General features: G+C 43.3%; 1 protein-coding gene across 2 annotated transcripts in view; it reads left to right on the top strand.

Moving 5' to 3' along the window:
- Window positions 1–23,766, top strand: part of UNC79 (unc-79 homolog, NALCN channel complex subunit) — a 247,835-nt gene extending 224,069 nt beyond the window's left edge. For both annotated transcript variants that reach the window (XM_047738927.1, XM_047738926.1), the window contains exons 46-52: window positions 4,000–4,089; window positions 6,057–6,232; window positions 7,116–7,302; window positions 8,992–9,189; window positions 11,251–11,328; window positions 21,674–21,715; window positions 23,440–23,766. In XM_047738927.1, coding sequence (XP_047594883.1) covers window positions 4,000–4,089; window positions 6,057–6,232; window positions 7,116–7,302; window positions 8,992–9,189; window positions 11,251–11,328; window positions 21,674–21,715; window positions 23,440–23,640 — 972 coding nt within the window. In that variant the 3' untranslated portion in view covers window positions 23,641–23,766. The remainder of the gene's footprint in view (window positions 1–3,999; window positions 4,090–6,056; window positions 6,233–7,115; window positions 7,303–8,991; window positions 9,190–11,250; window positions 11,329–21,673; window positions 21,716–23,439) is intronic.
- Window positions 23,767–24,112: the final 346 nt, after the last annotated feature.

Raw genomic sequence — 24,112 nt, forward strand, 5'->3', positions numbered from 1 at the left:
AAATCAACAAGTAAAAGAAAGACATTCCCATAACAACAGAAAAGCAAGAAGAGTTCTAGGATCCATACATAGAACCTTTTCCAGGGTCCAATAAGCCTTTCAAAATATGCCTTTTTACCCTCATTAACAATCGGTGAATTATAAATTAATACAGAGTCTCAAAACATTTAAAAATGTAAAAATTGAAATCAGCTAACAAATCAGCAGGTCTTTCTTATTGATTAAACTTATTGATGAGGTGAAACAAGTATGCTTAAAAGCTGCTGGTGGTAGTGAAAAATGGTACAACCTTGTTGAAGAACAGTTGACAATTTACTTCTAGTACTGGGTTGGAGAAGATAATTGAATATGCACATAAGGAATATATTTATTAAAATAACCTTTAAAATAGTAAAAATATGGAAACAAAAGTAAGATCTAACATGAGCATATCGGTTTTTTAAAACTTTACCTTGAGTATTGTTTTTTTTTTTTTAAAGATTTTATTTATTTATTTGACAGAGAGAAATCACAAGTAAGCAGAGAGGCAGGCAGAGAGAGAGGAGGAAGCAGGCTCCCTGCTGAGCAGAAAGCCCGATGTGGGGCTCGAACCCAGGACCTGGGATCATGACCTGAGCCGAAGGCAGCGGCTTAACCCACTGAGCCACCCAGGCGCCCCACCTTGAGTATTGTTGACACAAGATGTTATGTCAGTTTCCAGTGGAGAACGTGATGATTTCCCAAGTTTATATGTTACGCTGTGCTCACAGCCAGTGTAGTTACTGTCTGTCCCCACACAAGGCTATTACAGTATCACTGACTATACGCCCTAGGCTGTGCCTTTCATTTCTGTGACTTACTCATTTCATTATTGGAAAGCTACATCTTGACTCCTCTTCACTCATTTTGCCCACCCCTACCCCCCCGGGCTATACATCTGTGTCGTTCTCTGTGTTTATAGGTCTGATTCTGCTTTTTGATTGTTTACTCCCTGTTTTTTTTTTTAGATTCCACATATGAATGGAATCATATGGTATTTGTCTTTCTCAGTCTGCTGCATTTCACTTACTATATTACCTCTAGGTCTGTCTGTGTTGTCTCAAATGGCACAATCTCTTCCTTTTCATGGCTGAGTAATATTCCATTGTAAATACATAGACACATCACATCTTCCTTATCCATTCCGATCCATTGGTGAATGTTTAAATTGCTTTCACATGTTGGCTACTATAAATAATGCTGCTGTAAACATAGGGGTGCATGTATCTCTTAGAGTTAGTGTTTTTGTTTTCTTTGGGTAAATAGCCAGTGTTTCTATATTTAATTTTTTGAGGACCCTCCATACTGTTTCACAGTAGCTGTATCAGTTTACATTCCCACCAACATTGTACAAGGATTCCTTTTTCTCCACATCCTCACCAACACTTGTTATTTCTTTATTTTTTTTTGTTTCATTTGTTTTTTTTTTTTATTTTAGCCATTCTGACAGGTGTAAGGTGGTATCTCATTGTGGTTTTGATTTGCGTTTCCCTGATGAAGAGTGATGTTGAGCATCTTTTCATGTGTCTGTTGGCTGTCTGGGTGTCTTCTTTGGAAAATGTCTATTCATATCTTCTGCCCATTTATTAATCAGAGTGTTGTGTGTGTGTGTGTGTGTGTGTGTGTGTGTGTGTGTGTGTTGACTAATATTAGTGTATTGTTTAAATAACATAAGGTGCCTCTACAAAACAGATGATTGTGTGGTTACCAAATCACATTTTCAAAGAATAATTAATTGGAAAATGCTTATGATGGATTTAATTTAAAAACAAGCTAGAAAAAATGATCTCAGTCTTATAAAAATTATATATATGTGTGTACATGATGAATGTGTTTGAAAAAACATTGGAAGGAAATACCAATAGTGATGGCCTCACGAGTGGAGAACAAGAATTAGGGCTGTGTGATTCTTCTCTTTTTTGTTAATGAGTGTTTTCCAAATTTTTCACATTGAACATGTGTTACTTTTATAATCTAAGAACGAGGACTTGGAAATGAGATACGAGTTTCAAAGAAAAATTGGGTACGATCCCCTTTCTTTCATGTTTTTGAGTCTAGGTTGCTTTTTCAACTCATCATCAGTTTCCCTATTTAAATAAATGAGGGCCTCAGAAACAAGTAGAACTTGACTCTTTATGTTTTTTGCTTTAAAAAAAAAACAGCAAACCTAAGGTTATGCTTATGTTTTGCAAAGTAATTTTAAAAAATGGTGTGTGGGGGTATTGGAAATGATATGCTTTGTTTTATAAGTGTAGATGGCTAAGATGATCCTGTATTTTAAGGTTTTTGTTAGATGTAGGTGCTGTCCCTAGAGCAAAAGTAGCTGGATATTAGTAAATTCTTCACTCTCATTTTTTGAAATTCAAAGTGAGAAGACAAATATTGAATAATGCTCCTTGTAATTATTTTCTTTGACATTTGCCTCATTGAAATGGTATAAAATATTGCCTATGAAAGAAACAAATCCCTTTCACGAAATTAAAGAACAGAGTATATACTCCTATTTGCATGACATGTGAAAGGTCAGAGAAAATGGAATAAATCGGGGGGAAATCCTTTCTTGCGCTGAAGGATTAATATTCCGAAAGCAGGAACACAATAACCTTTTATACTTCCTTCCCTTGATTTAAATTAAAAGAAGAAAACCTTAGAATGTATGAAATGCTTGGAAAACACTCTGACAGCACTGCCAATGACCTTATTTTACTGTTTGTTACCGTGTCAGAGGAACTGACAGGCGTAACATTCTAGAAGAGATAGAAGGTGATATAGTTCAGGGCTGTGCAAATTTACATGCATATGGGAAAATGAGCACCACTGGGGGAGCTAGTTAAGTCTCTAATGTTCCAGATTTTCCGAAAGAAAGCCAAGAAAGGCCTTAGCGTAGTATTCAGATGGCTTCAAAGACGGCCTGCTTTTGATCCCCATTATGCCCAGCCCAATGTGTGGGCTCGCTCGTAGAGCTTTGGTGGAGCAGCTTGTCTGTTCATTTGCCTTTTCTTTGCTTATAATCCTAAATTCACTGCATTGCCCTGGGCAGGTTTTTGCCATTTAATAATGGGGGACACAAGTATGCTTTCTTTTCCTTGAAAACTTCCCAAACAGGCTGCTGGTGTGCGGGGGGAAGAGGATCCTTTCCCTTCTCTCCCTCTCTCTTTATCCCTAGCAAGAACACGGCAAGCATACATTATCATCTATTTCATAGCACGCCTACCGTGCATAAGGCGTTAAATCACAAGTGACTCGAATATAAGAATTTTGGACTCTTGGAGCACACATGATGTTTGTTTCTATCCTTTGCGTTTTTTGATGGGGAAAGGTCCGAGCTTCTGGTGTTACAATTCGGTGGCACGTATCTGAGCCTCCCCAGAGTGGTAAGGGGTAGTGTAGTTTCAGGGCTGATTCATGTCATAAAGACTCTGATCCTAAGGGCTTTTACATAGGATCAATCTGTGTATCCAGGCCAGTTTAAAAACAAGCACACAAGGGGCGCCTGGGTGGCTCAGTGGGTTAAGCCACTGCCTTCGGCTCAGGTCATGATCTCGGGGTCCTGGGATCGAGCCCCGCGTCGGGCTCTCTGCTCAGCGGGGAGCCTGCTTCCCCCTGCCTCTCTGCCTACTTGTGATCTCTCTCTGTCAAATAAATAAATAAAATCTTTAAAAAAACAAAAAAAAAAAACAAAAAAACAAGCACACAAAACCTGCTTCGATCACCCCAGTGCAGAAAAAGCAGGTTAACCCCTATCTCCCCTGTGCTGTCCCCATTTCTTAGCACTTTACCACCAAACTTATATCACTTTTTGTCCAAGCTGTGGGCAGACAGTCACAGACTCTGGAGAGTAATGGAGTGAGTCAGAGCTCCAGAAACTGAAACAGCTCATTAGCAAGCAGCGTGAAGTCAGAACAAGAGAGTGACTGCAGTCAGGGCCACAGTGACGGCCGTGACTCGCAGGGCGCCCCCAGCGCTGTCCTTGTTTTTCAGTGCGGGACGGCCGCAATGGAGTGTGTGCGACAGTACATCAGCGAGGTGCTGGACTTCATGGCCGACATGCACACGCTCACCAAACTCAAGGTAAGAGGCTTCCACTGGCAGCTGAGGCCCTAACAAACCCAGCCTCCTGGGGTCTGAAGCACGGGTTTTCAGCCTGTGCAGAGGAAAGAGAGAATAGAAAGGCTGTTTTACTGTCAGGAGTGATGTGCCCAGCTTTCATTTTGCCACTGATTCAGTTCTCACGATGCCCCTGGTTAAAGCGTGGTCCCCATTTTACAGATGTAGAGACTGAGGCCCGGGGTGGTACAGTAATTTGCTCCAGGTGGCACTGTTGCTAAGCGGTGGAGTTAGGGCTGACCCAAGGCTCTAGTGGCTCCTGGTCATTCTCCTTTCACTACACCATGTAGTGTCACTTAACTCTCTTGAGCCTCCGTTCCCTCCTTTGCAAGACAAGCCTAACATCTACCTTTGCCGATGGTTACGAGGTTTGACGTGGCATTGTGCGTGGGAAGAGACTTTTGTGAACTGTAACACATTATGCAAACATAAGCCTTTCATGGTTATCTGCATCAAAGCTCTCCTCTTCAAGGAAATAATTAAAGACAGGGGATAGAACAAAATCTGATTTGCATATGGACACAATCCCAGCAAAGTCGTCAAGGTTCTTCTTGAGTGATTCCTTTGCAGGCAGATACAAGTCAACTTCCCCGCCATGAGTCGACTAGAGCTAAAAGACTGATAGTCTCAGAGATTCGGGGAAGGCCTGGGACAGAGGGCAGAAGGGGATCCAAACATGGCCCAGGAGCAGCCAGATTGCAAGCTGGCCATAGATGATTCCTGTATGGTCAATAGTCTCTAGTCGCTCCAGAAAGTCATCAGCTACAAACGCGGTTCCTCCTTTGCCCAACTGCGTTTCCAGACTCGGCTCAGATGATCCAAGGGTTTCTTGGGATAGAGATGGATTTGCAAACGCTAGGTGGAAAGTAGAACCAGAATTTAAACTGCTGACTTCTTGTGGTATCTGAACCCAGGCATTCCTAAGCAGGCTCCCCTAGCTGGACCTCACACCAGTAACTGACTGCTGAGTCTGGTTGTACACACTCAGATGACTTTGATATCAAGTATAAAGAAGAGGAAACATTGTTCCCTAAACATGTTAGCTAGTTGTATAGCCACTTCCAAAATACAGAGAAAAACACTGAGAGGGATCCATGATGATCAAAAGGCTGGGGACTAGAGATATAATTCAACCCTCTGATTTGACATAGATTAGGAGGCAGATCAGAAAGGCCAAGGAGCTCGACTAAGGCCATGTGACTAATTAGGGCAGAACTGGGCCTGGGACCCACGTCTCAATTTCCAGTTCAATAGTCTTTCCACTAAGCCACACTGAGAAAAGGACTTTTTCTACATTAACTCAACAAATACGTATGGAGCAAATGTCATGGGCCTGGCATTGTCTAGGCATGTAGGGATGCGACTGTGAGCAAAAAGACACAGTAGCTATGCTCGTTTAATTTATAGTCTGATATGGGGGCCAATTTTAATGGAAATTTCATATAAGATAAAGGAAAAGTGTGACTTTCACAACTGCTATGCAGGAGGATAAAATAGTGGCATAGAAACCTCATAGGATGATATGACCTAGCCAGGGAAGTCAAGGAAGGCTTCCTGGAGGAAGTGACACTTGAGCTAAAATCTGAATGACGAACAGCAGTTAATTGGGTGAAGAGAGGCAGGAACAGTGTTTTGGGTAGAGAGACTAGCATGAGCAAAAGCCAGGAATGGGAGGGAGCCAATGTAGCTGGGATGAAGGGATAAGACAGGGGTAAGCTAGATCATCCCAGGCATTTTGGTCCATGCTAAGAATTCCCCACCCCACATTGTTCCTAAGAAAATGGGAAGCCACTGAAGAAGTTTAAATGGGTTGTATGCTTGGGAGCAGTGGCTCAGAGGGTGAGGGAATGACAACCCGGTCTTTTAAACAAGTGGCCTGGAAGATTTCCAGGTGCTCTGCCAAAGTCATGAAATACCATTTGCTTTTGCAGAGCCACATGAAGACATGTTCTCAGCCTCTGCATGAAGATACCTTTGGTGGACATCTCAAAGTTGGGCTGGCTCAGATTGCAGCCATGGAAATCTCACGGGGCAACCACAGAGATAACAAAGCTGTGATTCGCTATCTGCCTTGGCTCTATCATCCCCCTTCTGCCATGCAGCAAGGGTAAGGCCCTTATCAGTTCAGCCATGAGGGCTAACGGATGCATCCAAGATTTATGGGAGTGGGAAGTGATTGGCTGGGAAGATGGAAACCGAGCCTCCTCTCCAAACTTGCTGACCTGGCAGCATTTTTTAAGACGAGCACTGCCTGGTATGTTGCCAGTAAAAGGAACTTGCCCTCAAACAAGAACCTCAGCCATATCCTGATGGATGGTGAAAATTTGGAGTTTAGAGGTGCAGTTTCACCTTGTAATTCCGACTAGTTACATAAATGCATAGGTATTAATGGACCACTTCCATAGCTCCTGCCTTCAAGGAGCGTGTTGGATTGCCGCTAGAACGAAATCCATAGTGGAGAGGGGATTTAGCACAAGGAGGCACAGAAGGGGGAGGGGCGCATGGGCTGGTCTGAAGCTGTCCTTTCGCACCATCAGCTTCCTGGCTGGAGGGAAGGCTGGCCTTTGGGGTGAGGAGGGCAGGAGGGCAGTGGGAGGAAATGGCAGGAGGGCAGGAGAGACGGATGGCTGTGCATTAGGTGTTCATCTCGATGCCTTCCGCTCTAGTGGGGATGTCCAACCTTCCAATGAGAAGAAAGAGTTCAGAAGAAGAAGTGAGTTGGAAAGGCAGCCAAGTTGGTGGAAGAATGGTTTTTAATCCCGTCTCCCCAGATGCTGCTCTTTCCTCAGGCATTTAAGGTCCCGGATCAGAACCGGAAACCAGAAAAACAGACCCATCGTTTTGTTGGCCCTCTGTACCCCCTGGTGTTTTATTGTATGTAATTGCCTATAAAACCACACTTGTAATGCCCTCCATCAATAAGCAGTTGGTGACGGCCCAACAAAACAGAAGCCATAAAATCGCCTTTAACACTTCCGTCTACCTGCTAGGCCGAAAGAATTCATCGAGTGTGTCTCCCGCATCCGTCTGCTGTCCTGGCTGCTCCTGGGCTCCCTCACTCACAACGCAGTGTGTCCGAATGCCTCCTCTCCATGCCTGCCCATACCTCTCGACGCAGGCTCTCATATCGCAGACCATCTCATTGTTATCCTGATTGGGTTTCCAGAGCAATCAAAGGTAAGTGATTTCTGCAAGCTTAAGACCATAGGCATCCAAAGGGCTAATGGAAACCCTTATCAGCCAATTATGTTTCTTCTGAGAAGAGAATGCATCTTATCACTGGCCCTCCTGTGGATGTTAGGAAAGCAGCTTTCTGCTAATGCCTTATTTAGAATGGTTTAAATTCCCGCACTATCTTTGCTTCCTCCTTAAATTGTCTTTTGGTTTCCTTTTATGAAGATAAATTATGGAGGCAAGCAAGAGTTAGCTTCCTAGGCGTTTCTGTCTCAAAGTAATGAAGATAAATAAGAGACGAGCTACATAATAAAAATCCTATGATCAAGTTTTTGGAACTGAATATGATTTGGAGGCAAAGTCATGCTCTCATTTTTCATGCAGTATCTTTTCAACTCACGTCTCTAGAGGTAGATTATAAAGATACAGAATGAAAAGAAGAAGGCCAGTTGGGAACTCACTAAAGTGCACGCCGGAATCACCTACACAGGGGAACTTGGTAAATTGTAGAGACAGATGATATAACTTAAGGGAATAAAGTGAGCCCGAGGCAGACATCAGTCGTGAGCCAGTGTCAGCCAACCATACCCATTGGTACTAACCAACTAAGAGAACCCAAGGGCCCTTCGCAAGCTTAGGCAAGTTCTGGGAAGTCACAGTAGGTTTGGGAGCCGCTGGGACGTCGGCCAGGGCAAGCCGATGGTGGGATAAAATACAGCACCGTCCAAACGGCCCGTGATGTTTACAGAAAGAATCAGGCAGTCCGTTCCTAGTATTTTGAGCCAGATCTGTGTTTGATTTCCTAACATCAGTACTTTGTAATTTGTGACCTCAAAAAAGTGACTTAGCCTCTCGGAGCTCGTGTTTCATGGGTGAAATAGATGAGGGGATGGTTTGAGAATTAAGGAAGTGATCATTGATAAAGTCTTTAGCCTGGCGTCTGGGACATTGTAGGCACTCACGCGGTCAGTGCTTACCGCTGGTAGCAATACTGTCCTTGAAGCTGCCGTTTCTCCTACTAGTGGTCATGTCATAGGTAAGTACTGGCCAGTGAGATCAGAGGCACGGCCTCATTTCTCCTACTACAGCTCTTGGAGGAAGGAGAGTCCTGTGACACCCATGTTACAGATGAGGAAACAGTTGAAGGTGGTGGAGTGGTTCTTCTTCCCAGTCTAGTTTAGAGAGGAGAATGTCGGGGTCATCGATGGGCAAGGTGATGGGTCCACGTGTTCTGCAAACTGAGGTGCCTTCTCTTTGAAAAGATGCTCCATTCTCTCTGTGCACTCCCACTGACCGTGCAAAAAGCAGATTGTCTCTTTTTTTTCTCCTCTTTAAAGACTGTATTTATTGGATGGAGAGGGTGGAAGCACAGGCGGGGGAGTGGCAGGCAGAGGGAGAGGCAGAAGGAGGCTCCCTTGGAGCAGGGAGCCTGACGCCAGGCTCGATCCCAGGACCCCGGGATCGTGACCTGAGCCGAAGGCAGGTGCTTCACTGACTGAGCCACCCAGGCGTCCCCAAACAGATTGTCTTAAGGTAGTGGATCACAAGTTTTGAGATCACTCCTTCAGGCTTGAATCACTGGTGGTCGCCGTGCCTCGGCTGTGCCCCACAGGAGGCCGAGGCTGTGCAGGGCGGGCCCCGGGGAGCACCACAGCCCACAGAGAGGTAACGGCTCCGTCTCCTCCTTTCCAGACCTCCGTGCTGCACATGTGCTCCCTCTTCCACGCATTTATCTTTGCTCAGCTCTGGACCGTGTATTGTGAGCAAAGCGCCGTAGCGACAAACGTCCAAAGTCAGAATGAATTCAGCTTCACGGCGATACTGACCGCGCTAGAGTTTTGGAGCAGGGTGACACCCAGCATCCTCCAGCTGATGGCCCATAACAAAGTGGTGAGTCCAGGAATAAGTTTCCCCTCTCGGGTGAAAAGGCGTGACCTGCTCCCAGTCCTCAAATGCCATGTTCTTTAAGGATCTCAGTTGTAATATTAGATCAATGGATGGGTGGACTTCTAGGCGATAAGAGGGATTTTTCTTTTCTTTCTTTTTTTTTTTAAAGATTTTATTTATTTATTTATCAGGGGCAGAGGGAGAGCGAGCGAGCACAGACAGACAGAGAGGAAGGCAGAGGCAGAGGGAGAAGCAGGCTCCCTGCCGAGCAAGGAGCCCGATGTGGGACTTGATTCCAGGACGCTGGGATCATGACCCGAGCCGAAGGCAGCCGCTCAACCAACTGAGCCACCCAGGCGTCCCGATAAGAGGGATTTTCTGTTTGCATGATAATTTTGATGGAAACATAAAGCAAGCGAGTAAATCTAGTAAAAACAACTTTTGTTCGCTCTGCTGAGTGCCAAAGAAAATTTCTGTGAAACATCTACCTTGAAGGGCTGCTTCGTGCTATAAAGTCAGAAGGAGATCGCTATGATTTTTGGATTCTCAGGCAATTTGGAAAAACCCTCACCCACTGGGTCATCCTTCTGTGGTATTTAAGAGCATACCAACCACACCCATTCGTTCTACTCAGGGCTCAAAACCTGGAAAGAGCCTCCCTGTTTTGAGTCACTCTAGGAGGACCTCAGCGCCCCCAATCTTCAAATCCAGCTCAGTTTTAACTCCGATGGCTCGCCAAGAAAGGGGCTGCTCAGAACCTCGCTGGGAAATATCTGGGGTATTGTTGGCATGAGCCCAGTTCATTGAACAAGCTTGGATTTGTCCTATGAAGTTAAGATTGGAGGGTGGGTGGGAGGAAGGGACCAGGAAGTCCTTTGGTTCGGTCACTTTGGAGAATTCTTAGCGGCAGTTAGTATCTTGGTTATGGGGGCTTTATCAGGCGAATTCTCATCTGTGAGGGGCAGGGGATCTGAAGAACGTCATAATGATGATTCCAGTGTGCCCAGAAACCCAACAATGCACTGTCCACAAAAGGCACTCCGGAAATGACTTTTGATTGATTGATACTAGTCTGAGAAACATTTTCTCTCGGCTCTAATCAGAAAGGGGATTATACATCTCCTTCAGTGAAGCACTTCCTTGTCTTTAGAGAAGCAGATGTTATAAAGCAATTTGTATGGAGAGAGGTATTTTAGTTCAGTTTAAAGGAAATTTATGTGACAATTTTAGGGTACATAGACAGTTCTGAGATAAACATTTCTCGGATCATGGGGTCTGAGACTGTCTAAGGAGAACTTAGAGATCAAGCATTCTGCTCTGTTACTTTACAGACAATGAAATGGGACCTTAAGTAGAGATTTGGTGTCCTTCTGCTGTCATTTTACCTCCTCTCCAAATCTCTTTGATATACAAATATTAGAATTAAATCTGTTACAAATGAATTTTGTACCAAAAATGCTACTGAGTTTGAATTAATTTTATCCTGAAAAATTTGCTAAACTCTATGGGCCAGCCTGGTAAACCACCCACCCTGCCCCAGGATCGTTCAAAATCCAGCCTCACGAATTTCTGAGGAGGGCCTTCCTCTGCATTGTATTTTCGAACTATCGTCAACGTGGCCACCTTGTTCTGTAGCGAATAAAGCCGCACCGACAAGTGTGTAATAAGTTGAACAGTCACTTCAGGTGAAGAAACTGGGGAGAAAGGGTCAAGATGGAGAAAAGGACCCAGGGCCAAGTTCTGTAGCTGGAAGGAGGGGAGGAGAAGACATGTATCCCCTGTATGAATCACATGCAGTAGAGATGAGTGAGATCAATCCCCAAATCCCACTGGCAGCCCTGAGTCAGGTAAGGAGGGCATGATAATTATAAAACCTCTGGAGCTTTTTAAGTTGGTTTTTAGTTGAGGTTCAAGGGGTGAATAAACACCATCCCTTGGGGTCCCCTTCGGTCATTGTGCCCAAAAGCCTCATGGATGCAGGACATGGGTTGCCTGTGGCTATAGACTGGGTTTCAAGGTGTGTGGATCGTCGGGAGTGGAATTGATTTTCATCTTTTGTTTCAGATGGTAGAAATGGTGTGTCTCCATGTGATCAGTTTGATGGAAGCATTGCAAGAATGCAATTCAACAATTTTTGTCAAGGTAGGAAAATCTTAAGACTTTTATAGACCATCTCTTGCTCCTAAAAACAAATGTGGATTTGCTTGGAATGTGCCTTTGAAGAGGAAAATAAAACTGATTTGATGTTGACTTTCAGAGTCAGGGGCTGGAGGTTTCAGGCTCATGGAACCGCCCTTCCCCAAATGGTTATCATGATATTTTTGCTCGCTCTTTACCACTGTGACAGACTCTAGCTGGGTCGGAGATGCTGGACCATGAATGCATGTTAAGACAAGTCATGAAAAGAGTACTGGACAACATTGATCTGAAAATGACCTTATATAAATTTGTTGGGGGTGCCTCACCTTGCCGGATATCCAGAAAACCAAGGAAAATAGTCTTTCGTTGTTGAACTTGGTAGCTAGTGTTCTTCTCTAAGGTGAATTAATTTTGTTTCTAATATTACCATAATAAATCACTGTTTAGGGTATGAAAGTAATTTTAGTATTTGTCACCTGCCCAAGGACATCAGAGGCATACGTAGTAAAAAAAAAAAAAAATTAGACTAAAGAAGAACTTGGTTTCTCTATCTTTTCTATCTGTTTTACTTCCCCTCTTCTTCCTTTCCTTCCTGTCCTTCCATCTCTTCTTCTCACTGATTCTCCCCCCTCCTCTACCTGTTCCACTTGCTGTTTACCTGTGTGTGTATTTTCTGTTCTCTCTGCCACCATCACCAACCTCCACCACACAGAGCGCATCAGTCTGGGACCTTATAATTTGCTGTTTCGTGCCTTGGTTGACCCTATTCTTGGATAAAGTTCACTTGTCAAGTTAACTCCCATAATGCTGAAGAAAAGCAACCCATTTTCAGGGAAAACTTGACTGTCATCAGAATACTGCAAAGCACCTGGTTCAAATGGGCTAGATAGAGCTTGCTAGTCCACAGCAAAAGTCAACACCATGAGAGAAACTCTATGACTGACGCTCGGATGACCATACATGACTTTATTTTTTATAAATTTATTAAAAGTATAATTTTGATGCAGTAAGATATACATATTTAAAATGTACAATTTGGTAAGTCTTCACATGTATTACACCCATGAAAACATCACCATAATCAAGGTAGTGAACATATCCCTCCCCCCACTAAAGTTTTCCCATATCCTTTTTAGTCTATCTTTGCCACCATTCATGTATCCTACCTCCCCATCTGCAGACAACTATTGGTCTCTTTTCTGTCACTATTAGCTAGTTTGCATTTTCTAGAATTTTATATAAGTGGACTTATAGAGTACTTAAGCTTCCCCCTTGCTGCCTTCTCTCATTCAGAATCTATTACAGTTAATCCATTTGGTTGCATGTATCAGCAGATCATTTCTTTTTCTCTCTGCGTAGCTTTCCATGGTGTGGCTGTGTCACGTTTTGTGTATCCATTCATCGGTTAATGGACATCTGGGCTCTCTTCAGTTTGGGGCTATCACAAATAAAGCTGCTATGAATATTGATGTACAAATGTTTGTGTAGTTGTATGCTTTCATGTATGTTGTACGCCGAGGAGCAGACTGGCCAGGCCATATGATGTGTGTATAACTTTTCAAGAAATTGACAACCTGTTTTCATAAGTGATTGTGCCCTGTTGCATTCACAGCAGCAGTGTGTGAGCATTTCAGTTGCTACACACCTTTGTCAACACTTCGTGTAGTCGGTCTTCCATTTTAGTCATCCTACAGATTGTGTCCTGGGATCTCACCATGGATTTAAACTGCATGTCCCTATTGACAGGTGACATTAAACATCTTTTGATGTGCTTACTTGCTATCCATGTATCTGCTTGGTGATGTGTCTGTTAAAATTATTTGCCAACTTTTTTTAATTGGGATGGATTTTTTTCTTATAATTGAATTTTAAGACATACATCCCTTATCAGAGATGGGATTTGCAAAGATTTTCTCTGTAGTTGTCTTTTCATTATCTTAGCAGTGTCTTGTGAAGTGTAGACGGTCTTAATTTTGATGAAATACCATTTATCAAATGTTTCTTTTATGGATCATGCTTTGATGTTGTATTTTAAAAGATCTTTGCCTAATCCAAGGAGAACTGAGCTCTTAACAATATTGAGCCTTCTGATCTATGAACACAGTGTACCTATTTTTTAAATGCTTTTGTTAACTTTTTTCCAGCAATATTTTGTAGTTTTCCATATACAGAACTAGCATATTTTTGTCCAAAAATTCACCCCTACGTATATAATAGTTTTAGGGTATTATAAGTAGTATTTTTAAATCTAAATTGCTGATTGTGCATTGCTAGTATTTAGAAATACAACTGATTTTATATTGATCTTTTACCCTGCTAGCTGTTAAACTCATTTATTAGTGCTAGTACCTTTTTTGCAGATTTCATCAGCTTCTCTGTATAGACAATTGTGTCATGTACAAGTAAAGGCAATTCTCTTTCTTCCTTTCCAGTCTTTATACCTTTTATTTCTTTATCTTGTCACATTGCTTTGGCTAGATCCTCTAGTACAAGTTGAATAGAAGTCATTAGAGTGGGAAACCTTGCCTTGTTCCTGATCTGAGGAAGAATGCATCCATCTTTCCTCATTAAATATTAGCTATCAGTTTTTCATAGGTATTCTTTGTGAAACTGAACAAGGTTCCCTTCAATTCCTGATCAGCTACGAATTTTTGTCAGGAATAAATGTAGGACTTTTCAAATACTTTTCTTACATTTATGGAGACAGTTATTTGACTATTCTTTCTTGGCTGTTAACAGGGTAAATTTTATGGATTGATTTTTGTATATTAAACCAATCTTGTATTCCTGGGACAAACCATACTTGGGTGTGATATGTATTATCTATCCTTTTTATATCTTGCTGAATTCTGTTTGCTAACATTTTAAAATAATTTTTTACATTGATGTTCATAAGGGATGTTGGACTGTAGTTTTTCTTTTCTAGCAATAAATATTTTAGGTTTTGGTATCAGGGTAATGATGGTCTCATAGAGTGATTTGGGAAGTATTCCTCCTTTTCTGTTCTGTGAAAAATTTTGTATAGATTTGGTGTTATTTTTCCCTTGAATATTTGATAGAATTGGGCTTAAAATTTTCTTTGCAGAAGGGTTTTAAATTAAAGATTCGATTTCTTTAATAGATATAAGGCTGTTTAGGTTTTCTGCTTATTCTTGAGTGATCTTTGGGGTAGTGTATGTCTTTCAAAGAATTTGTCCATTTCATCAAAGTAGTCAATTTTATTGGCATGAAGTTGTTCATAATATACTTTTAAGAGCCGTAGGATCAGTAGTTATGCCACCTCCTTAATTCCTGACATTGGTGATTTGTGACTTTTTTTTTCTCCCGGTCAGTCTGTATAGAGACATATGAATTCTAGTGAGTTTTTGATTGAAAAACAACAACAACCAGCTTTTGAGTTGTTTTCACTGATTTTCTGTGTTTTGTTTCATTGACTTCTATTTATTATATTCTCCCTTCTGATTACTTTAGCTTTAATTCACTCTCATCTATTATAAGTTTCCCTCTAAGCACTGGTTTAGTGGCATCCCACAATGCGGTATGTTGTATTCTCATTTACATTCAGTTCAAAATACTTTCTAAATTCTTTTTCGCTTTCTTTGCTTTACTCATTTTTGGTTACTTAGAAACATATTACTTAGTTTCCAAATATTTGGGAATTTTCTAGTTAATGGGTTTTTAGTTCCTGTTTGTGGTCTGAGAACATACTGTATATAATTTCAGTCATTTTAATTTATTGAGACTGATTTTATAGGCTGTGTTGGTAAATGCCCAGTGTGCACTGGAAAGAATGTGTCTTTTGCTGTTGTTGGGTATAGTGTCCTATGCTGCTTGGTTCAAGGTTATTGGTAGTGTTGTCCAAATCTTCGATATCGTTCCTTCTATCTACTTAGTCTATTAATTACTGAGAAAGAGGTATTGAAATATCTCTGTTGAAAGGGGTATCTGAAAATCTCTTGTGGATTTGTTTATTCATCTTTTCAGGTTTACCAGTTTTTGCTTCATGTATTGTGAATCTCTGTTTTTAGATGCATAAATGTTTAAGATTATTAGGTCTTCCTGATGAAATGAATTCTTCAGGGGCTGTCTTTATCCTCAGTAATCATCTGTGCTATGAACAGTACTTTGATATTAATAAAGGCAGTGTAGTTTTTCTTTGACTAGTGTTAGGATGGTATATCTTTTTCTATCCTTTTACTTTTAACTTACTTGTGACTTTATGTTTACAGTATATTTCTTACAGAGAGTGTGTAGCTAGATGTTGCATTTCTTTTAAATCCAGTCTGACAATCCCTTCCTTTTAATTGGGGGGGGGGGTGGTCTTTAAATCATCTGCATTTAATGTGTTTTGTGCCATTGTTGGGTCTAACACTATCATCTTGCAATTTGTTTTCTATATTTTCCATCTGTTTTTTGTCTCCTGTTCTTTTTTTTTTTCTTCATTTACTTTCTGTTGGATTGAGATGTTAACAATTAAATTTTGGCTATAATTTCCTCTTCTAAGGACAAGGAAGCTAAGGTTGTTATTTTGAGAAACTTCTGTACTATCATCAATGTTTAGTGCTCTAAATTTCTTCCTTTAGCTGCGTTCTTCCAGATATTCTCATTTCCATTCAATTCAAAATATTTACTAATTTCCCTTTTGGTTTCTTCTTTTCCCATGAGTTATTTAGAAGTAGACATGTGTTCTTTAGTTATCTTATTAGCTGTATGTTTTAGTTGTTTTTTTGTGTGGCTGATTTGGAGTTCATGGTATACATTTTTAACTTATCACTGTCTACCTTCCAGTAATATACCACTTTGTGTATATAGGTGGATTTCCATCCTCGGCTTTGTGCTCTTACCATCATCCATTTTACTTCCACGTATGTTATAAACCAAACCACGCGCTCTTATTGTTTTTGCTTTAAGCAGTCAATCATCTCTTAGAGACTTAACATTTTTTTCAGTATTTATTTATATTTGCTATTATTGCCATATTTATACTTGCCATTTTCAGTCTTTTCCCCTCATTTTATAGATCTAAACTTTTATCTTTCTTCTGCTCAAATGACTTCCTTTACTATTTTCTTAAAAAGATTTTATTTATTTATTTGAGAGAGAGTGTGAGAGAGAGTATGAAAGGGGAAAAGGTCAGAGGGAGGAGACTCCCCACTAAGCAGGGAGCCCAATGAGGGACTCGATCCCAAGACTCTGGGATCATGACCTGAGCTGAAGGCAGTCCCTTAACCAGCTGAGCCACCCAGGCACCCTCTTTTACCATTTCTTACACAGGTCTGCTGGTGGTTGATTCCTTTGCTCTTTTACATGAGAAAGTATGTACTTTGCCTTTGTTTTTGGAAGGTATTTTCACTGGGTATTGAATTCTAGATTCTAAGGTTGGATTTTTTTTTTTCAGTGCTTCAAAGATGTTGCTCCTTTACTGTCTTCTTGCTTTCATTGTTTCCAACAAGAAATCTCTATTATTCTAATTTTTTTCTTCTGTATGTAATTTGTCCTTTTTTCTTTTCTTTCTTTCTTTTTTTTTTTTTTTGGCTTCTTCTAAGATTTTCTCTGAACCATTATTGTTAAGTAATTTGATGATGAAACACCTGAGTATAGTTTTCTTCATGTTTCTTATGCTTGGGTTTGTGGGGCTTCCTGGATCTATGGATTTATAGTTTTCTTTATATTTGGAAAATATCAACTATTGTTTCTTTAAATATTTCCTTCTATGCCTCTACTCGACATACTAAGTATTTCCTTTACCTTCTTGTCCATATTGAATATAGTTATAATAACTGTTCGAATGCCCTTCTCTACTAATTCTGTTATATGTATCATTTTGAGGTCTTTTCCAATTGATTGGTTATTTTTCTTTTTCATTTTTTCTTTTCTTTTTATTTATTTTGGGGGGTGGGGCTGGCAAGGAAGAAGCAGAGAGACAATCTTAAATAGGCTCCATGCCCAGTGCAGAGCCCAATGTGGGGCTTGATCTCACAACCCTGAGATCATGACCTGAGCCAAAATCAAGAGTTGGATGCTTAACCAACTGAGCCACCCAGGCTCCCCTCTAATTGATTGATTTTTATTCTCATTATAGGTCATCTTTTCCTGCTTCTCTGCATGCCTGGTAATTTTTTATTACATTCTTGACATTTTGAATTTGACTTTCTTGGGTGCTGGATATTTTTGTATCTCTAAAAAATTTTTTTTGAGCTGTGTTCTGTGATATTGTTAAATTGTTTAGGTAGTTTTTTCTTTTTGATATTTGCTTTTAAGCCTTGTCAGGTGATCAGGGCTGCATTTCATCTAGAGCTAATGTTTCTTCGCCACTAAAGTAATAGCCTTCTGAGTATTGTACTTGATACTCTGTTAGTTAAAGAATTTAAAGTAGGGGCACCTGGGTGGCTCAGTCATTGGGCGTCTGCCTTTGGCTCAGGTCATGGTCCTGGGGTCCTGGGATCGAGCCCCACATCGGGCTCCCTGCTAGACACGAAGCCTGCTTCTCCCTCTCCCACTCCCCCTGCTTGTGTTCCCTCTCTCGCTGTGTCTCTCTCTGTCAAACAAATAAATAAAATCTTTTTAAAAAGAAAGAATTCAAATTTTAAAAAAATTGCCCACTCTCACTAGTTTGTGGGAATACCAACTGTTGCTGGCACTGTGTGGTCACCACTCTAATCTTTTTGGGTTGTTTTTTTCTTCAGCCTTGGGTAGTTTTCTCACATGTGTGCACTGGTCAGTGTGTAGCTGATGACTCAAGGGGAACCTTTTACAGATCTTCAGAGTTCTCTCTTGCTGTCTTTTTCTCTTTCTGTGCAGCTCCCTCCTCTCCAGTACTCTGTCTGACAAACTACACACCTTGGCCTCCCTGGGCTCCCCGATCCATCTCTTTAACTCAGGAAGACAGTCAGGCTCTGTCCAGGTCCTGCAAGCTTTCTAGGCAGCAAGCTAAGATAATTGTAGGGCTTACCTTGTTTCCTCTCCCTTGGGGATCGCGGAACTGCCCTGATGCCCAGGGTCTAAAAACCACTGTTTCATATACTCTATCTGAAATTTTAATTGTTCCAGGCAGGAGGGTAAATCTGGTCTTTGTTACCCCATCTTTGCTAAAGAAGAAAGTTTCACACCTAATTTTAGTTTTGAGAACTGGAACAAGCATGGAGTGAAATGAATGCAATTTACCTGAGCAGAAAATCTTTATCCTGTAGCATAAAGCAATATAAGAGGAAAAGTATCACTTTTATTTTGGTGAAAAACAACCTATTTTTTTAAAATGTCCTTCAGTTTTCTGGATATCATTTCTGGAGAGGAAAAAAAACCCAGCCAACTTTATTATCACATTACAGAACCCAGAATAAATAACATCTAATTCTTACTGACAGCTTTGTAGGAGCCACTAGCAAAAGGGAATGAAAAAGAATGTTACTCAGTAAGTCAAATTAGCATTCCTGAAATAGGATGACTGTTAGATTATATAATGCTATCAATAATGAGATTTAACTTGAAGGCTTTAGTCATGAGATTCACAAATGACAAACCTGAAGGTCCTTTGCAGATATATATTAGAATGATATGGTCACATGTTTCATAAATGGGCTAATAGCAAAGACACTTCAAAAACCAACCTCACTATTCCCCTTGGTTGCCTCATATAGGCTTTGAGCCCCAGGAATAGCTCTGGGAAAGGTGTTCACCCAGGGTCAGTGTACTCAGTGCTTTCTGGCTCCTACCGTGCTTGGTCCCTCAGGATCTTAACAGGAGCTTAGTTTGGGTCTTTCCTAAATACCCAGAAGCATATGGCCCTGCTCCTTATTAAATAGGTCAAAACTCAACAAAAGTTTCTAGACACTAGGACCCTTAGAGTTGTTTTTCTTTGTTTTGGGTTTTTTTTTTTTTTCTTTATAGACATTGGAGAGGAAGTGGTCAGACTAGTTTATTTTTTCCCAATCAGAATGTTTACATGAGCCAGTCCTGCTAATGGCCAGAGAGCATAGCTTTATCTGCCACTGACCTTTATAATCCCAGTTTGTTATAAGGGTTGGTGGTTGGAGGAAGCCGGGAGAAAATGTCGCTTTCTGACTTAAAAAAAATTTATATTTTCTGATATTTTGAGTTTTAGTCCAATTACACTGTACACTATTCCAAACACAACATTCGTGCTAGAGACAGAGTATTGCATGGCTCCAAGATGAGCACTGTGTCTATGAGTGAGCATCAGTGCCAGTGAAACGAGCAAACTGTACATCTCGACAGAATGCTCAAAGCAAAACAATAGCCAGATTGAGTCTTGGGAGGAAAAGCATAGAGAGAAATGTAGTTTCTCACTTCACCAAGTTGTGTGTGTGTGTGTGTGTGTATATTGATGAGCTAAATGAATGTGGCAGCCTGTGGCCGTGACTAGTGAACAGAGAGGTTATTGGTACATTGTCCCCCATCCCAGCAGGCCTCCTGCTGGTTCTTTCATTTTCCTCATGGAACAGCTCCTCCGGTTTGCCCAGGATGGAAACCTCAGCTTCTGCTCTTTTCCTCGCTCTGAAGAGCAGACCGGGGGTCTCTCAGATTGTGTCTGCAGGCATCACCCTTCTTCCTCTCCAAAACCACCCCTGGTCTTACCATTACCATCGAGGCAGTGTGCTCCACCCCCCGGCCCCCAGCCTCCACTCTCCACACCCTTCCTCACCCTAGTCTGCAAATTGCTACCATGATGATCTTTCTGGAGCCCAGTTCCACTCGCAGTGAATGGGGCTCCCCTCTTCAGAAGTTATAGTAGATTTGGAAACAATCCCAGGTCATCATAAGTGGGTGGTAAAGGGCCTCCCCTCCGCTTTGCTAAACTCGTTTCTCCTGACCCCCCTCCTGAGAACCTCAGGCTTCAGCATCAACTGAATCCCTCCCACTCCACCTCCCTCTGCACTCCACCACCTGTCGGCCTCACTTCCTGGAGTGTGCCCTTGTATTCGTGGCTAGGGCTGCTGGGACGGTCCCACGGCCTAGGCAGCTGAAACACAGAAACTTCTTACCCCACAGTTCTGGAAGCCAGAAGTCCAAGCTTAAGGGGTCAGCAGAGTTGTTCCTTTTGAGGGCTGTGAGGGAGAACCTGTTCCATCCTCCCCCAAACTCACTTTGGGGATTGGTGGGCAATCTTTGGCATTCTCTGGCTTATAGACCTCTGCCTTCATCTTTGCATGGGGCTCTGCCGGTGGGCGGGCCTGTGTCCAGATTTTCCCCTTTCCCTAAGAGCATCAGTCATATTGGATGAGGGGCCCACCCTGCCATAGAATGACCTCATCTTAACTCATTACATCTGCATCGATCCCTCTTCCAAATAAGGTCACATTCTGAGGCAGTGTGGGTAGGGACTACAGCGTCTGTCTGGTGAGGGCGCGGTTGAGCGCATGGCCGCTGTACTCCTCTACGGAACAGGAGTAGAGGGTTGGAAAGAATGCAGAGTGGAGAGACGCATATTCGGGTGTTAGAGATCTGAGCAGTGCCGCGTCTAGCCTTTCCAAACGTACCGGAACCAGCACACCCCCTGCCCCATTTAAACCCACCAATCAGAGAGCTGTGGAGCACCCTCTGGGAAACACTATTCTGTCCCAGACTTCTGGATTTACATGACCTTACGGTCCAGAGGGCTGAACCATGGCTGAGAGACCAGAGCAGGGAGAGGAGAGCCACTGCTGGAGGCCCTTGGGCTGGACATCCTGTGAGCTCCAAGGAAGGACACAGCAAAGGGGGTCGGGTGGACCAGAGGGGCCGGAGGAGGGCAAGGCCCCCACAGGCCTGCAGTTTGAGTGCCTTGCTCCCTGTGGGAGTGGGGACCCTCTGCTTGCCTGCCTGTGTCCACACCTCTGGCCCAAGTCCCTCTTGCTGTCCTCCACCTTCCTGATCAGAGCCAGGTGACCTCGGGGCATGCTTTTTTATACCGCTAAAGCTTTTCAGCCACCTCCCAGGGAGATTTCCTTAACAACTCCGGGCAAATAGAGTCGCCGTCCTACTCGGGGGACTCACGTTTAGAGATCCTCGTGGAGGAAATGCTATTTCAAGAAAGTGAGGATTTAATTAAATAAATACACATTTCATTTCCCGTGTGTGGTAGCTTTCAAGAGACAATCAGTCATTTACTCTAGAGCATGTGTTCCGGGCACTCTCAGGGGCACTCATTAACCTCCCAGTGCCACTGGCTCAGCAGGGTCTGGCCTCAGAAAGATGTTTTTCCGATAATGGAAAACTCCGCAGCAGGGGCCCATCCCTTTGGTGATGTTACAGGGTTTCTGTGTGCCCAGCGTTCCCGAGCGGTAGCCAAAGCTGCTGGGGGCAGGGATGGAGAATTTGAATAACACGGCTTCTGTGTTTCTCCACACAGCTGATACCTATGTGGTTGCCAATGATTCAGTCAAATATCAAGGTAAGTCATCACTGGGTGGACCGGAAGCTCAGTTCCCTGCAGACAAGGTTAGGCCATGAACAGGGCTCCCTGATGCTCCACTTGCTGTGGAGAAAGGTGAATTCACCCTGCTCCCGGCCTCAGGGGGCTGGCACGGCACGGGCTCTGTGGGCCAGGGAACGGGCATGCAGGCCGAGGGGACAGCGGGAGCCACGGTCGTACTCTCCACTGTGGATGAGGGTGTTAGTGGAGGGGGGACCCGAGTCTGAGTGAGGCTCGCTTCCTGACTAGAATGCAGGCCTGTCCCACCTTCCATGGACACCCCTGTGCATCTGAGCCCAGGCATGTTCAGTGCTCTCTCCTGGTCACTGAAATAGACTTTCCGTGGGGCCCCCAGCTGGCTCGGTCGATAGACTATGTGACTTCATCTCAGGGTCGTGAGTTCAAGCCCTATGCTGGGGGTCAAATAAATTAAATAAACTTTAAAGAAAAATAAAGTGGATTTTTTGTGACAGGAAGGATTCTATTAAGAAATGCTAACATTGAATGAATGACAGAACTGAGCCAGAAGGGAAGGGACCTCCCCCTCTTGTTCTACCTATGAGGAAACTTGGGATCAGTTATAAGAGTCATTTAGCCGGGGGCCCCACAGCCAGGAAGGAAAGACCCTATCCAAGTGTCTTTCCCATTGCCAGGCCCCACCTTGAGTGACGCATCGTCATTGTTGGGCCGGACGTCCTCCATGACTAGTCGGGGTCCCTGGGGCCTGACAGGATGATGGCGGAGCTAGCCCCGTGCTCCACCCAGAACTAGGCTCTGTCTATGGCACTGGGAGCACAGGGCAAGCAGGGGGCAGAGATGCAAACCTTCTTGCTGGTTTTCTTCTCAGCATCAGGGAGGGATGTCAGTGGATAGAAGGAGGCTGACCTCAAGGTCCGCAGACACCAAGACAGAAGTGCAGCCATCAACACGGACTTTCAGGCTCTGAGTCAGGGATCATGGTGTTGGTGCCATTTGGGGCCACAGGTGGGGGTGCCTGCACTGCTGAAAACCTGTGAAAACGGTGGCTCGTTCCAGATTGCCCCTTGTCCCCCCGACTCCGCCTTTAGGAAATCGAAACCCGAGGCCAACAGAGCTTACAACCTGGCCTCTTCTCGGGCAGTACTATGAGAACAGAGAGACCATAATCATGATTAAAATGCAAGGAAGAACTATTATGTGCCCACTTCTGTTCTAAACCCTCCATTAACTCACCCTTAAAGGAAAACCCCATGAGGTGTTACTGTCCCCAGTTTGCCCAGGAGAAAAGCCAAACAGATGGAAAAACCTTGTTCCCAGCATTGTCCACAGAGGAGCTCGGATCTGAGAGCTGGCGGCAGAGCCTGCGTGGTGACCTGGTGACCGGCTCTTGGGGGATGGCGTGTGTGTGTGTGTGTGTGTGTGTCTGCCCCCACGCAGCTTGTCAGCTTTACGTCCCCCTTGCAGCGAGTGGGTCGGGATGGGAATGGCATTAAGTGGATGGATCTGGGCCAGAGTGACTTTAGAGTCCCTGGCCCCGGCCCGCGCGTCCCCCGCCCTGTCCGCCGCCAGATGTGAGAGCTGGCCTCTGTGTTGAGGCCCGATGGCCCTGGAGCCCCACGGGAGGGCTCTGCCTGCAGGAGAAGCCCGGGCTGGTGCTCCCTTGGGTGGAGCTCGGGCCGTGGAGGGAGAGAAACTAAACCCGCTGTCTCGCCCTTCCTCAACAGCACTTATCGGCCGGACTGCAGCTTCGCCTCCAGGCCATTCAGAACAACGTGAACCACCACAGCCTAAGGACACTGCCCGGCTCGGCCCCGAGCAGCGCGGGCCTCGTGGCCCTCCGCAAGTGGCTCCAGTGTACCCAGTTCAAAATGGCCCAGGTGGAGATCCAGTCCTCGGACGCGGCCTCTCAGTTTTATCCTCTATGAGCGGACTCCTCGGCTCTCAGTGTCAACACTCTGGTTTAGCAATAATGGGTTTCAAAAAAAACAAAACAATTTGATCCAAGCAGGTTGGGGAACATATCGGTACTGTACATTCTCTTTCTAGTTTAGTAAAAAAAAAAAAAAAAAAAAAAGACGTGCAAAGGCCGGAGAGGGCCAAAAAAATGAAGCTTTCTTGCTACACATCTTTCTGATGACTCCTTGGGCTATATCTGATTAAGTGTTTCCTTACATTATTTTTTAAGAAACCAAATCATTTTTCTTTAACTAACTTCTATTTTTTTTAAGAAAAAAAAAAAAAAAACAACAACAGACTGGTGGGTACTCACAGAAAAGTTGTATAAGTCCCCCGTTGCTATTTTTGATGATAGAGAATAAATAGGGTTTTTGAAACCTTTGTAGTGTTTTTTCTTAAAATCCACTCTTGGCAATGCAATAAAAAAAAAAAAAAAACCCG

This window comes from Lutra lutra, chromosome 7 (genome assembly GCF_902655055.1).
Source record: "Lutra lutra chromosome 7, mLutLut1.2, whole genome shotgun sequence".
NCBI classification, from domain to species: Eukaryota; Metazoa; Chordata; class Mammalia; order Carnivora; family Mustelidae; genus Lutra; species Lutra lutra.